Below are 16880 nucleotides of genomic sequence, written 5' to 3'. Positions count from 1 at the left end.
GAGATTGTCGAGAGCTGGAAGAAGTGAAAATCCAAGCTCTGCGTTGACTTTCTCTGATATCATTCCAGGTGTAGAATGGTGGATATTTTATGTGTACTGGGAGTATTTCTTGTTACAGTGGGGTGATGAGGGTTGAAGTCTAGGCTTTCTGCTCAACCTTTAATGATGGGTGTGGATCACAGTTTTTCCCATGGTGTTAGACTAGAATAAGGCAGTCAATATCTCAGAATTTGCTGTCTCATTGGGCTTCTACTTTCCTGGTCTTTTGGCGACAAAAAGCAGGCTTTCCTTAGGGTTGCGTTGTTTATATCTATTGGTATTTCCAGGCTGGAGGCCTCTCTAGCACCCAGTCTAGACGTATGAGGCAAAAATAAAACACAGTGAACTGAATTTTGTATTATTTCTTGGCTGTCAAAATACCTAGTTGGCCTGTTTTCTTCTCCCTACTTTGCAGAGTCCCCGTTTGTTTCATTAACGTATGATGTTTAGGGGTTTTAGTTGTAACAAGAAAACTATGAAGTAAGTGTTATCCAGACCTGGAAGTCCTATTTGTAAATGCTCCTTTGAATTTCTATTTTTGTATACATTTTACACTAATCATATAACATTAATATAAGTATACATATGTTAAGTTACAAGTAAGTATGCAACCACATATATAGAAGGTACATGCTTAGGTTTTACTAATGGAGTACATAGCGAAATTCAGATTGCAGACCACTGGTGAAATGAAAGCACTCTTTCCTTGGTCCTTCTACTAACTTATATGATCTAGAGTATTCCTTTTTTAACCTCTAAAATGAAGCAATTGGGTAAAGTTAAAGTTGCTCAGTCGTGTCTGACTCTTTGTGACCCCATGGACTATACAATCCATGGAATTCTCCAGACCAGAATACTGGAGTGGGTTGCCATTCCCTTCTCCAAGGGATCTTCCCAACCTAGGGATCGAACCCAGGTCTCCCACATTGCAGGCGGATTCTTTACCAGTTGAGCCATAAGGGAAGCCTTATTAGGTCAGATGGTCTATAATACCACTTCTACCTCTAAAACTCTTCAAATAAGACCAGCTAGTATCACTTCTAAAAGATGTAAAATACCACATGAAAATTGCTTTCCTTTTTTATATTTTATTTAAAGCACTTTTTAAATCCTGAAAAGTATTCATTCCCTCAAGGACAAGCTTTTATCCAATTTGTAATTACAGTAGTAATTAAGATTGGTATCAAAACCAGCGAAATTAATTTTCTTAAAAAGAGTCTATTATTCTATTCAGTAGGTTGTCTTTTGTTTCGACAATGGTTAACTTTGCTGTGTGAAAGCTTTTAGGTTTAATTAGGTCCCATTTGTTTATTTTTGCTTTTATTTCCTTTGCTTTTGGAGAAGAGATCCAAAAAAGAAACTGCTGTGATTCATGTCAAGAACTGTCCTGCCTATTTTTTTTTTCTAATTTTATAGTATCCAGTCTGACCTTTAGATCTTTAACCCATTTTGAGTTTATTTTTGTATATGGTATTAGAGAATGTTCTAATTTCACTCTTTTGTATACAGCTGTCCAGTTTTCCCAGCACTGCTTATTGAAGGGACAGTCTTTTCTCCATTGTATATTCTTGCCTCCTTTATGATAGATAAGTTAGCCACAAGTATCACACTGTTTGGTGACTGTAGCTTTATAGTACAATCTGAAGACAGGGAGCATGATTCCTCCAGGTTCTGATATTTGCAGATGACATGATTGATAAGGGATTAATATCCAACATATATAAACAGCTCATACAACTCAACATCAGAAAACTAAACGAGCCGATTTACAGTGGACAGAACTGAATAGACATTTTTCCAAAGAGGGAATGCTGATCGCCAACAGCCGCGTGTACCGATCATGAACTCAGCATCGCTGATCATCAGGGAAGTGCAAATCAAAACCTCCCACCGGTCAAAATGGCAATCACCAAAAAACACAAATAGCAAGTGTTGGCCAGGATGTAAGGCAAAGGGAACCCTCTGGTACACTGCTGTGCATGGGAACTCAGGAGCTTCAGTTGTATCCAACTCTTCACAGCCCCATGAACTGTAGCCCACCAGGCTCCTCTGTCCACGGGATTCTCCAGGCAAGAGTACTGGAGTGGGTTGCCATGCCCTCCTCCAGGGGATCTTCCCAAGCCAGGGATCGAACCTGCGTCTCTTCGGTCTTCTGCATTGGCAGACGGGTTATTTACAAGTAGCGCCACCTGGGAAGTCCCATACACTATTGGTGGAAATATAAATTGGTGCAGCCACTGTGGAAAGCAGTATGGAGAATTCTCAAAAACCTAAAGATGGAACTACCATATGCCCCAGTAATTCCACTCCTTGGTGTGTATGGGGGGGAGGAAAACCCCACTAATTCAAAAGGATCCATGCACCCCAGAGTTCCGAGCAGCATTATTTACGATTGCCTTGGTGTGAAATCAACCTAAGCATTCATTGACAGATGAATGGATAAAGAAGATGTGGTATGGAGTGGAATATATATAATGAAATTCTACTCAGTGATAAAAAGAATGAAATTCTGCCATTTGCAGCACCATGGATGGACTTGGAGGAAGAGAGCTACTGTATGATATCACTTATATGTGGTATCTAAAAAATACCTCAGGCTAGTGAATAAGAAAAAAACAAAAGAAGCAGACTCACAGATACAGAGAACAAACTGGAATTACCAATGGGGAGAGAAATGGAAGAGGGGCAATATGGAGGTAGGGGAAAATAGAGTTATTATGGGATTACACTAAATCATGTGTGCGAAACCTTTGAAAATTGTTAAACACTGTAGAATTTAAAAAGTCTCTCATTCAACAAAAAAAAAAAAAAAAAGAGAAAAAATAAAGTCTATTATCCTAATTATCTGTGAATTGTTAAGTTCAGGGTTATATTATCTTATTAAGTAATTTCATATTTTTCCTTGACATTTTTCAGTAACATGCTCCCCTCCCACACTTTTCTGATGAAACTAAAAAGGTCAAACATCAGAAAGAGAGGCTATTGTACTGTATGCCTAGTGGTCCAAGAAAAGAGACCTTTGTATTTTGGCTCTGTATGTATACATGAAATATATTCATTCTATCATAATGTATTATATGTGAGTGTGTTAGTTTGCTAGAGCTAATTAGCATAATACTGTAGACTGGATGGCTTAAGCAATATAAATTTATTTTCTCACACTTACGGAGCTAGATGGCTGTTCTCTTGCTACCACTTCACATGGTGGTACCTCTGGGCATGAATGCTCTGTAGATCTTTCTATTTAGGACTCTTCTTGTTAGGACTCCAGTCTGATTGGATTAGAGGCTTCCCTAAAGGCTTAATTTTTAACTCTAAGGCCCTACCTCTAAATGCAACCACACCCTGAGATCCTGGGGGTTAGGGCTTTAATATAGGGATTTTAATGGGACAATTCACCCTATAACAGCTACATTCACCATTCTGCTATAAAAAGTAAATTCTTTAAGATTTTGAGATTATGCCCAGAAGGACTATTTCATAATGACCATAGTTTTAGTTTTGCTAATACAATACAGTGGAACGTATGTGTCTGTGTATGTGATGTATTTATTCCAAAGAAGCTAGCTTTCCTCAGATTGTTTCAAGGCTATGGACTGTCGAAGTGCTCCACAAACATGCAGTTTAACCGTGACTAAGAACATAGGTCAGTCAGAGATACTGTACTGACATGATTTGGGGATGAGGAAGCAAATTTTATAGGTCCAGTTGAATAATGCTGCTTAATTATTGTTTTAACTAAAAATTAGATATTTAACCAATTTTATCATCACCCAATAATCCATGATTTTATTATCTTGAAAATGGGATTGGTTTGTTAAAATAGAAATTAAAAAAAAAACAGTTTTACTAGGTTTAAAAAATCAATTTTAAACATCATTTATTCCATCAGTTTCTGAATCATGTGCTTATAATTTTAAAAGCACTATACTTTAACATTAAGAAAATTAGATTGGCACTTATATTTCTAGCCAATTAGCAAAAAGTATGGTTAGAAAGTAGCAAAGCAAATACTTTACAATTTCACTTGTCAATGATATTTCATGAAGTTAATTAAATTCTGTCATAATAAAATACAGTAAAAAATATATATTCTACCACTTACTTTCTAAATATAGCATACATCACTGTTTTGATTTCTGACAGCAGAACTGATGTTCTCCTGAGGTGTCAAATTTGATTTGAATATTCAATTTAAAAACCTACCAAGTGTCTTGCTAATTTTAAAGAAATGGTTTTTCAGATTTTATGTCAGCTTAATATATTTCACCATTATGAATTCTTTGAAATTTTGTGCATTTTTAAATGATTCTATTTTAAAAGCCTCTAGATATAATCCTTGTTCGCAGAGCCAATACCTCCCACAATTTATTAATCTTATTTATACATTTTTCCTGCAGATATTCAATTTGTGAATATCTTTATTGCCCAAATAATAGTGCTATTATTCATATTTTTAAAAGTATCCTAGGAAAAACGAAAATAAAGTAAATGTCACAATAGCAAGTCACAAAACTTATACTAGAATACTCTGGTGTTTCTGAAGAATATTTAATGATTTCAGAAAAATATTTTGATATATTAAATTTGAAGTCAGATTAACAAACAACTACTTTCAATATTACTTTATATACATACTCACATAGGAGAAATAGAAGATTAACATTAGCTAAGTTAGGAGCTGATTATTTTTATTTAGATTTTTCTCCTTTCCAAACTTTCTAAATTAGCACATATTGCTTTTATACTCTCCAAAAAACAATGCATGTTATTCCACATTAGAAGCACAGCTGAAGTAGTTGATTTTGGGAGAAGCTAGGCCATTAGATTATGCAATTCATTTTATTTATTTTGAGTCATTTCAAACTCAAGTCATTGATTCCTTCGATAAACAATTATTAAACTGTTACCAAGTATCAGCATTTATTCTGTATCAGTTTTAATAATTGGTTCTGGAAATACCCACAGGTATAAGATGCAAGTTAAAATCCTTATAATGTGGTAGATGCTAGAGTAATAGCCCTGAGAAAATGCTATGAGCATATCAGGCCAGGGGAGCTAACTATGTCAGACTAGATCACGAGAAGAGAATTTATCTGAATCTCATTAACTGAGTGCCGTGAGGTAATGTCTGTTTGATGTAGAGTCGGTTTCTGTGACTTGAGTTTTTGAGCAGAGTGGATATAAAAGACTATTATCTTGAAAAAAATTTGCAGCATTTCTAATCTTCTGATTGTAGTTGAACAGTTTTATTCAAAAAAAGCACAATAACAAACATTTGCTATGTTTGGGTGCTAAGGAATAGAAGGGTAGGTAAAACAAGAGTCTTGCCCTTGAAGTTTAAATTCTAAATCAACTGTTTTTCTATGTCTTATGTAATATGAACACGTGATAAAATTTTTGTTTAAAATCAAGACAGTAGGAATTAGAAAATACATTACTTTCCTTCTTTTGTAGTGACTGTGAGGAGGTTGAGGGCTAAATGCTTCAGCAGAAATCATGGATATTAGTTGAGATTTTTGCACTGAGTGCTCAGTTGTTCAGTCGTGGCCAACTCTGTGATTCCATGGACTGTAGCCCACAAGGCTCCTCTGTCCCTGAGATTTTCCTGGCAAGAATACTGTAGTGGGTTGCCATTTTCTCCTCCGGGGATCTTCCCTATCCAGAGAGAGAACCTGTGTCTCTTGTGTCTCCTGCATTGCAAGCAGATTCTTTACTGGTGAGCTCACCAGGGAAACCCCATATTTGCACTGCTTTATTTTAATATAAATGTTTCTAATGATTAAAATGACTTTTTTTTTTTTGCAAAGATGCAGGTGATATGTCACAAGTTAACACCATGTAAATCCATTTATCATTCCATTATGAAGTGTTTAAAATTGTATATTAAAAACAGAGAAAATATTGGTTAAAGAGATAAATGTTAAAATGAATCTTCCTCATAGGTGACTTAAATCTTTCTATTTCTCCAAAGAAAATGAAAGTGTTAGTCACTAAGTTGTTTCTGACTCTTTGCGACCCTGTGGACTGTAGCCCACCAGGCTTCTCCGTCCATGGAATTCTCCAGGCAAGAATACTGGAGTGGATTGCCATTTCCTCCTCCAGGGGATCTTCCTGACCCAGAGATGAAACCCGGGTCTCCTGCACTGCAAATGGATTCTTTACTACCTGAACCACCAAGGAAGCTCCTAAGCAAGTAAAATTTATTTTAGTAACTAATTTTTTAAAAAATTCAACTTGCAAGGTTAGATATAGTTGAATATGTACTAATAAATTAAACAGAAGAGAAAGATATGCTGGGCAGTGATATGACTGCTGTGATATGGACAAACCAACAACCATTCACATCTTATTATCTATGCTTGTTGACTTTGGCATTCAACCAGGGCAGCAAAGTGTAAAAGTTAAGACATTCTAGAATGCTCTTCATTTATCTAAAAGAGTAAGTACATAATTCTTTTCTTGAATACATTCTGAAACAAGCCAAAAACATAATCATTTCTTTCAGTTTATGAGGACTTCAATTTTCTTTAGTCTGGATGACAAACTTATTGAACAAAACAAAATATACTTATAAAAATACATAAAATGATATAAAGAATTTATATATTTAAAATAAATACAAAATATATAATTCAAGAAGTAAATATTCTAATTTGAGCTCTATGAGGTAGAGATTTTTACTTCGATTATATGTGAGATCAAATGTGTAAATTCAGTTTAAAAATAGTAAAGTATGGGTAAGAAGTTTACTGTGGTTGTAATAATATGACTTTTTATGATGTTATGTTTGAGTATAAGAAATAATAAAATATAGCTTTAATTGCATATAAATGACCTGTTTTAAATTATGCAGGCTTTTATCCTAGTGGAATATGAATTTTATAGTAATAAGTGAATTTTAGAAATAAAGTCATTTAAAATTTGTCTAAGCCAAGAAAAGCAAATAATTTTTTTTCTCAAACTATTAAAACTATTTTTCCTGGTTATGTCACGAAGAAAAAAATCTGCCAAATTCTTTCCCTTAAAAAGTTTATTTTCCAAATAAAGCATTAGAAACCACACACAAGAAATTTCAGCTCAAAAAATATTTTTTTCCAGGAAGGAACCCAAACAGCAACTTTGGATTAATTGTACCTCCCTTACTCTTTCTTATTAGTTTTTCAGGATTTAGTCAGTGCTTTATAAAAAATACTGAATAACAGCATGTAAAGTCTCACAAAATAACATGTAGTAAACAGAGTAAGTTATGGAATAGTATCAACTGATGGGATGTATTTGATATTCATAGTTATAAAATATTTGGCTATGAAAACTTATAAGATCCAGTAAGAATGGAGGAAGAGTTTGTATCCCTAGAACCAATGGGTCTTGAAAAATAAGATTAGAATTGCATCTTTATATTTTTTTTTAAAAAATGCTGCTACTAATGGTTTCTGAAATTGAATGTTGAACTGACCTGATGATAGCTGATGTGCACAATTAGAGTTGGCAACTGTAACCAACAGCCTTCTGAGTATACTGAAGTCCAAGGAAAAAGTGTTTCACTCTGTTTTCTACAGGAGACTTGAGCAAATTTTGTAATACCTTGGAGCCAGTAGATTTGAGTTCTCATTAGAACAGCAGAGTCAAAGTTATTACTGTCCAGGAAGGAATGATGTTTAGGGAATCAAGTCTAGCAAAATAACATAGATTTAAATAGGAATATTTGTAAATGCAGGTATTTTGCACGTGTGCAAGATATAAAACATTCAACATTTTGGACAAAAAAAATTTAAAAGTTCACTCATGACTTTAAACAGAGAGATATAGGTAAAAGAATAAAAAACTTCAAGCTAAATCCTGGAAGCTGGATCTATTCTAGCCCACTGATGAATATAAAAACAAATAAAAATGTCCTCCAATAGCTGAGACAATTGATATTTTAGAAAAAACAGGTCTAGAAATCAGTACATATACTCAGATAGCTCCCAGATCGATTACATTTCTTATAGAGCAAAATTATAGAGTAATAATGAAAAATAAAAACTACAGATGAATGTTTTTTCTGATCTCAGATTAGGGAGTGCCTTTCTAAGCAATATACACAGAGGCAGAAAAAGAAATAAACATTAATAAAGCAGCTTGAAAGATACAACCCCATGGAAAATTAAAAGATGAGTGACAAAGGAAGCTATCTGCCCAGGTGTCACCAGTGGTAAGGAACCAGCCTGCCAGCGCAGGAGATGTAAGAGACATGGGTCTGATCCGATCTGATCCCTGGGTTGGGAAGCTGCCCAGGAGGAGGGCACACAATCCATTCCAGTACTCTTGTCTGGAGAATCCCATGGACAGAGGAGACTGGTGGGCTACAACCCATAGGCTCTCAAAGAGTCAGACACGACTAAATCGACTTAGCATGCATAACAAAGGAATGGCATTCCTTATATATGACAATCTCTTACTCATTAATAGCAGGAACTATTCCAATATAAAAATGTATGAGGAACTTAGAATATAATATTTAAGAAGATATACATGTGATCTATGAACATATTAAAATGTTTAATCTCATGTAAGCAAAAATTAAATAGAAAAATTCAGTTATTGCCTACAACTTAATTCTTTGGGGGAGAGAATGTTTAAAAAACTTGGCAATCTCACATATTGCTAGTACATGTTGTTTTTAGCTTAAAATAACCTTTATTTTTATTTACTCTTTCTAATACATCTTATGTCTATTTTCATTCATTCTCTTTGCAGATATGTACTCATTCAAAACTTAAAGTGTAGTCATACTGGTGTCTGAATTTATTCCTCACTTGGATCATCTGTGATTTTACAGTTAAGTGCTTGTCTTTGAAGTCCTCCTATCCTTTTGAGGGTCTCTGACTCTAGGATCATATTTGTTTTTTCTTTGAATTTTTGAAATTTGCTTTCTTAAATAATAAATTAGTTTAGCTTCTTGGTAGAAATGAACTTCACTTCTTTTCTGTTTTATTTGCCACAAAATTATCAACAAGACAAGGCAACATTTTGCCACAAGCTCAGGCTTTAGCAGAACAACACTTTGGCAGATAATTGTATGGTTGATATCTTCATTAGGACATTATTTCTCTGTTGTGCCAATTTTGTATCATTAACTTTATTTAACCTGATCTTGCACACTATCATTTATGAACTCTTGTAAGGAGACAATATAAAATAGTTATTGTATACATTAATCATCCATCATCCATTCATCATCCATTATCCTCACACTTACAGCTTCCAATTATCAGTTGTGTAAAAAGGAGGCCATTCTGAGGCCATACTGTCTCTTTCAAATTTCCATTTTCCACATTAGTATATAATTTCTCTGCTCTTCAGTTTTTTAGGCTGTAAAATGATTGTACTTGTGGATAGATAGGATCCTTTCAGCCATAGAATTACATTATGTTTCTTACTCATTTTTCTTTCTCCACTGTCTGTTTCATCGGACAAGGTATATTGTGCTTCCAAACTGACAACTATTCAAATCAGGTTATTCTGAATTCGCTTTCTGATTACGGATTGTGAACTGCTGGACACTCAGTATGCATCTGTTTTTGCCATTTGTGGTGTTCTTCAAAGCATCTGCTTTTAATTCTGAGCAATTTTCTTTACCTTCAAAACTTAACTGAAATTCTTTTACATTTGTTGAATAGTACTCCATTTCCCAAAGTGTGTTCTGTGGGGCCCTCATTATGTGAAATGTTAAGATATACCCAAAGAAGACATACAGATGGCTAACAAACACATGAAAAAAGGCTCACCATCACTCATTATTAGAGAAATGCAAATCAAAACCACAATGAGGTACCATTTCACGCCAGTCAGAATGGCTGCTATCCAAAAGTCTACAAACAATAAATGCTGGAGAGGGTGTGGAGAAAAGGGAACCCTCTTACACTGTTGGTGGGAATGCAAACTAGTACAGCCACTATGGAGAACAGTGTGGAGATTTCTTAAAAAACTGGAAATAGAACTGCCATATGACCCAGCAATCCCACTGCTGGGCATACACACTGAGGAATCCAGATCTGAAAGAGACACGTGCACCCCAATGTTCATCGCAGCACTGTTTATAATAGCCAGGACATGGAAGCAACCTAGATGCCCGTCAGCAGACGAATGGATAAGAAAGCTGTGGTACATATACACAATGGAATATTACTCAGTCATTAAAAAGAATACATTTGAATCAGTTCTAATGAGGTGGATGAAACTGGAGCCTGTTATACAGAGTGAAGTAAGCCAGAAAGAAAAACACCAATACAGTATACTAATGAATATATATGAAATTTAGAAAGATGGTAACGATAACCCTATATGTAAGACAGAAAAAGAGACACAGATGTATAGAACAGACTTTTGGACTCTGTGGGAGAAGGCGAGGGTGGGATGATCTGAGAGAATAGCATTTAAACATGTATATTATTAATTGTGAAACAGATCGCCAGTCCAGGTTGGATGCATGAGACAAGTGCTCAGGGCTGATGCACTGGGATGACCCAGAGGGATGGGATGGAGAGGGAGGTGGGAGGGGGGTTCAGCATGGGGAACACATGTAAATCCATGACTGATTCATGTCAATGTATGGGAAAAACCACTACAATATTGTAATTAGCCTCCAACTAATATAAATAAATGAAAAAAATAAGATATATAGTGTGATAAAAACAACATCATCATCAACAACAATACATGATTGGGGTTCTGAGATAAAAACTGTTGAGAAAGTAGTGCATTAAATGAAATAAAACTTTTGTGAGAATCATAGTTACTTTTAAGGAAAGATAGGATGCCTCTCACTGCTTCTTTCCACAGTGCTTCTGACCATGGTTTTTGCAATGGAAGCGTAGTCATGCCTTATTGACAGTAGAAGAACTATTGTGGGAAAGCAGGATTCTGGAATAACTGGTGGGATAGCTGGTGATATGAAGTTTTCACATGACAATAAAGTAACTTAGTGTAGTCAAAAAAAGAAAAAAATTTTTGTAAGACTTCCCAGTGCCTTCAAAGGCTAATTTATATTCAGAATTTAAACGCTAGGTTAATTGATAAACTATAAAGAAAAACAAAATGTATGTACTTATTTTTCAAATTATTTCAACATCCAGCCCTCTTTTGAAGACCACTGTAAAGGAAAAACATTCATTTTTGGAAATCCTTGTAAGTACCTCCACATACTTCTGCACACTTAAGTCAGTTTACAAGTCTTGAACCTGCTTTCTAAGATAGGTAGTGAACCTACTTGCTAAAATGGTATTCCCTGTCATTGCCAGACATCTGTTATTCCAGGAATGTTAGCCATGATTCAAAAAATAAAATCTAAAATTCATGAATATATTTTATATAAATAGCTATTCACTCTCTACATACTTTTCACTTTCCCAAAGTTCAAATACCCAGAAGAAATTAAAACCACTGAATTTTTCAGACTCTTGAGGTTTTCTGTATATAATTTCACAAGCACCAGAGATGCCTGTTTGTAATTTCACAGTCACCAGAGATGCACATCAGGTTTCTTTCAGATATTAGCTATTGTTCATTCTCTTGTCATTCAGGAAAACTGGGGAGCAGCTGGCAAACTGTCAGATCTCAGGTGCCTACTATAGAAATTGCAATGACCAACTCCATGGGAATTTTCTGCCTGTTATGTGGGACCTCCACTGGTTCTGAGACTCTTCTTGTTTCTCTTTATTCACTCTCTTGCATTCAGTAATTTACCAGCTTCTTAAAAGTGATTCTAATTCTCCAGAATTAAAAATTCCTTAGAATTCTCTCCCCTGCCCCTGCTTTTCTTCTCAATTACTTCCAACATCCTTCAAACCATTGAGAAATCAGAGTATACAAACAAGTTATTGTTCCACAGCTTTCTTCCTATGTAGGACATCTAAGTTCCTGTCTCATATAACTGATGACGGCCTTAACCCCTCCGTCTCTAGTGATCTCATCTAATCTCACTTTGAAACATCTCCACACTTACGATTTTCAAGTGTATTCTTGACCATCCTCTCTTTCCTGAACTCTAGACTCAGATACTCAACTCTAAGTTGAATACCTAGTGGCATCTCAAATTCAACAGAGTCAAAGCAGAAATCTTTTCTCCCCAAACTTGCTTCCTCCCTGTCTTCTCTGTATCAGTTATCAGCAGCACCATTAGGCTAATTGCTCAGAAATCTAGGAGTCTTTCACAACTCTACTGCTCTCTTACTTGCCATAAACCTCTGATTCATCATTAAGACCTTCAGTTCTGCCGCCAGATTACATCCCGCAACTTTACATTTTTTACTATCTGAACTTAACGACCAGAGTCATCCAAGCCATATGTGTCTTTAGACTGGACAACTGCTAATATCCAACCTGGCATCTCTGCATTGACTCTTTTCTCCTATACACAGAGCCAGAGAATGGTTTTTTTTGTTTTTTTTAAATGCTAATTAAATCTTATCATGCCCTGCTTTAAAATCTTCCAGTGGTTGGACAGTGCACTGAGAACAGAATGAAGACTCTTTACAATGGGCTTTCAAGACGTTTTGTGATCTGGCTTCAGCCACGTCTCTGACCTCATCTCAGGTACTTGCCCCTCTCTTCCTGTGCCTTGAAAATGCCAAGTACATTCTTGTGCTAGTTCCTTTACACCAGCTGTTTCCTAAGCCTAGTTCGTAATTCCCCCTGATCTTCTTAAGGGACTTTTCTGTCATTCAGGTTTTGGCTCAAAGTCAAGCAAAACTAGCTTTTTGTAAGGCCTTGTAAACTGACCAGCAGACTTTTTTTTCTGGTAATAGGAAATTGTGGGAATACTGACTTTATTCAGATTTTAAAAGAAAATGAAATACATTTTCTGACATTAAAAAACAACAGAGAACCAAAAGGCATAACATTAAGAATAATCCCACTCTTCTCCTTGTTGTTCAGTCACTAAATTATGTCCAACACTTTTGAGACCCCATGGACTGTAGCCCACCAGGCTCTTCTGTCCATGGGATTTCCCAGGCAAGAATACTGGAGTGAGTTGCCATTTCCTTCTGCAGGGGATCTTCCTGACCTGGGGATAGAAGGTGAATCTCCTGCATTGACAGGCAGATTCTTTACTGCTGAGCCACTGGGAAAGCCCATGCTTCTCCTAGCTTAGCTGAATCTTGTATATTAGGGAAATCGCTTCCACAATGGCTCAAGTGGTAAAGAATCTACCTGCAATGCAGGTAGACGTGGGTTTAATCCCTGGATCAGGAAGATCCCCTGGATGAGGAAATGGCTGCTTACTCCAGTATTCTTGCCTGGAGAACCAGCCAACAGTGGAGCCTGGCAGGCTAAGTCTATGGGGTCGCAAAGAGTCGGACACGACAGGAGCATGTGATGGATGGATGGAGGGATGGATGGAGGGATGGATGGGATGGATAGATGAAGTGAACCACTTTTTAAGTAAGTAAACAGGGAAACTGCCAACACACATGTAGACCTCCTAACACCATCAAATCCGGAGAGAAAAACATTCAGGTCTCTTCTAGAGCAGTGAGTGACAATGTCTTTGAGGACATTCAGGTCTCCATTGCTGACCCTGGGAAAGAGGCTTGAAGAGAATATCACCTTGAAATGTCACGTCCTGGGTCAGAAACAGAGGTCAAGACATAAACAATGTAACAGTACAAAGTAAAAAGCACATTATTAGTGTGCGTATGTGTGTGTGTTTGCGCATGCGTGGGTGCTTGTGCCGTATAAGGGAAAGGATTAGGGAAATGGAAAAGCGGGCTACACATTTGCCTGGCCCCCGGGCTTCCCTAGTGGCGCGCTGGTAAACAATTTGCCTGCAGTGCAGGGGACCTCGGTTTGATCTCTGGGTGGGGACGATCCCCTGGAGAAGGGAATGACTACCCACTCCAGTATTCTTGCCTGGAGAATTCCAAGGATAGAGGAGACTGGCAGGCTACAGTCCATGGGGTTGCAAAGATTCGGACACCACTGAGCGACTAACACGCTGCAAAATGAAAAAACAAACAAACAAAAACCATTAAGTATTCCAGGATGGTGACAGGCAGCAGATCATTGTGGCAGGGCCTTTCAAAGGCCCTGTGCACCTATGCCCTGGTGGGAGAAGATAGGAATTCATCTCCAAACACCCTTCCCACCTCCCCACCCCCGCCAAAACAACAACAAAGGCAACAACGGGAAACAACTATCAAAACTAAAGCCGATGGTGCCCAACCTGGATGGTGGTGCTTGTGATGGTGCCGAACCTACATGGTAGCGGCGCTGGGAGCATCACTGCTGTGTATAAAGCTGACTTTACAGTGAAGGAACGGATTCTGAGGACTTAGGGGGGGAGAAGCTTCAGACACAAAGAATAACGGTAAGGGACAGAGACTGCATCAGACCTTCCTCTTTTTTAAAAATGTAGACAACGAATGCCTTCTCTTTCAAAAGAGAACTTAGTCTGAGTTTAGCAACTTATGTCTGGTGCCTTGGGAGCTGCGGTGGAATGTGTGGGCTTGGGTATCAGGGTGTGTCAGTGTCAAAAAAAGTAGACAGGTTAAATATATTCCGTGGATTGGCTTCCCACCCTCTTTGGCAACGAACCCAAGGGTTCCTGGAAGGACCCGGGATTTAAGTGGGTTTCCAAGGACCCTCTATTTTCATCCTCCCTCCGAAGGTAAGACCCACGGAGAACCGCAGGGCTTGGCATTCTTGAGTTAAGCACAGGCCACTTCACGGGCAGAAGTGCGTCGTCCTCGAACATTTGGATGATGTGGCGGGGAGTGTGGGGACCGTGAAGCTCCTAGTCCCGGGCAGCGGGCTGTAGGAAGGGCGCCCCGTCCCCTCCGTCCGCAGTCGGGCAGCCCGGCCAGCGAAGAGAGCGGGGTCCCGGAGGGAGGGAGGGCAGGGTCGAACCATGCTCGCGGAGGCGGCCCCACGCCCTGCCGCCCAGTCCTGCCCGGGCCAGGGGAGGCTCAGGCCCAGGGAACCTCGGGCGGAGGGGGCGGCCACCGGGCACACTGCGGCCAGTGCGGCCGCGCGGCCGCGGCTCTTGCGGCTCCGGCGCCCGCCGGGTGGTGGCTCCGCAGTGCCCGCCCCTCGCTCCCCTACCCCGCCCCTCGCGCCCCCTCGCCCGCCCCCGCCCGGCGCCCCGGCCTCGCAGACCCGCCGCCCCGTCCCTCCGCGCGCGCCGCAGCTGCTGCTCCTCCGCGCGGCGGCGCCTCCCCCGCGCGCCGCCCGCGCTCCCGGCGGCGCAGCCCTCCCGCCTCGGCCATTTTCCCTCCACCCCCTCCCCTCCCGATCCTCATCCCCTCGCCCTTCCCCCCGCGCGGGGACTTTTCCGGAAAGTTTTTATTTTCCGCCTCGACTCTTGAAGAAAGAAGCTCCCGGCTCGGCTGCAGCAAAACTTTTCAGCCGCCGGGCCCCGCGGCCCTCGGCGCGCCCGGCCGAGCGATGAGCGCCCCTCCGGTCCTGCGGCCGCCCAGCCCGCTGCTGCCCGTGGCGGCGGCAGCGGCGGCGGCGGCGGCCGCGCTGGTCCCGGGGTCCGGGCCGGGGCCCGCGCCGTTCCTGACTCCCGTCGCGGCCCCGGCCGGGGGCATCTCCTTCCATCTGCAGATCGGCCTGAGCCGCGAGCCGGTGCTGCTGCTGCAGGACTCGTCCGGGGACTACAGCCTGGCGCACGTCCGCGAGATGGCTTGCTCTATAGTCGACCAGAAGGTAAGGCGCCGCGCGACTCTGAGCCCGGCGCCTCCCCGCCGCACTCGGGGCACTGCCCTCCGGCCGCCCCTCGCCGCGCCAACTTTCCGGCTCCGGGGGCTCGGCCGGCAGCCAGCCTAGCCGGCGCTCTGGAAGGGTCCGACACCGGCCGAGGTTGGACGCCCGCATCCGAGGCTGTGCCCTTCGTGTTGTCGAGTTCTCCCCTTGCCCCAACCTCTTTCTGTTTCCGATTTCTCTCCAGTCTGCATCCTTCTCCCCCAATTCCATCCCTTTCAGGACATTTCCAGGTATCTTCTATTTGCTGGTCGCACCTCTCCCTCCCACTAAAGACTTCCCGGCTCTCCCCTCTCTTCGCTCTGGACCCTGGACCAGCTCATTCCTGGCGCCGAAATCCTCCTTCCTGCATTAGAGTTTCCCCGGGGACACGCTCAGCACGATTTCAGCACCACTCCCTTCCCCTTCAGGCCCCTCTCCCAGCTCAGATTGATGCTGAGGAGTTCCTGGAATGATCTAGAGAGGAGGAATTTCTCACCTGTCAAATAAGCTTTTAAGAGAGAATGATTGACTCGGCCAGCTGTGAAAACAAATGACCAGACCACAGCTCCCCACCTCCTTGGGGTCTGTTCCCAACTCTCTGAACATGGGCGCAATTTTTTCAACGATAAATCTGAAAGTTGCAGCCTTCTGGATTTTGATTCCCAGGGCACTGATGGTGGAGCTTTGAAGCCGGGGCACAGGCATGTGAATGGGGCGGGGGTCCTGTCCAGGAGCACCCCACGCTGGCTGTGCCCCCTAAGTTTTGAGGCTGTGGGACTTTGGACAGCGGCCACCAAAGGCAGAATGGAAAAAGCGCCATTCTCCTGGACCACGCCGCCCAGGGAGGAGACCTAGCCCGCCCATCGCTGTTTATAGTGCGGTTCTGAATTTCAGGTTGTTTCTGTGGCGGTCCAGAGGGGAGTTGCATGGAAGGGGGTGATAAGAGTGAAAAGGGAAGGGGACCCTGGCGCCAGTCTTCTTAGTGTAAACAGTGGGGGTTTCTGGGTGGAGACAGAGGTCTCTAAAGGGGCTGAATTTCAGCCCTGAAGGACTGACTGGTACTTGCTTATAAAGGTCCCTTGAATAATCATGAACGCTTTCTTTAAACTGTT

The 16880-nt window shown here is 40.6% G+C and overlaps 1 protein-coding gene across 2 annotated transcripts in view; it reads left to right on the top strand.

Moving 5' to 3' along the window:
- Positions 1-15212: 15212 nt before the first annotated feature.
- The window catches only part of PRKD1 (protein kinase D1), a 335480-nt gene continuing 333812 nt past the window's right edge, over positions 15213-16880 (top strand). Inside the window, exon 1 of one of the 2 annotated variants that reach the window (XM_065906136.1) lies at positions 15213-15732. In XM_065906136.1, the coding sequence (XP_065762208.1) occupies positions 15469-15732 (264 nt within the window). In that variant the 5' untranslated portion in view covers positions 15213-15468. The remainder of the gene's footprint in view (positions 15733-16880) is intronic. The other variant, XM_065906137.1, reaches the window with a different exon arrangement.

The sequence above is a fragment of the Muntiacus reevesi genome, chromosome 15 (assembly GCF_963930625.1).
Source record: "Muntiacus reevesi chromosome 15, mMunRee1.1, whole genome shotgun sequence".
NCBI classification, from domain to species: domain Eukaryota; kingdom Metazoa; phylum Chordata; class Mammalia; order Artiodactyla; family Cervidae; genus Muntiacus; species Muntiacus reevesi.
The sequence above is the reverse complement of the archived record's forward strand: the minus strand, read 5'-3'. Positions and strand labels throughout refer to the sequence as shown.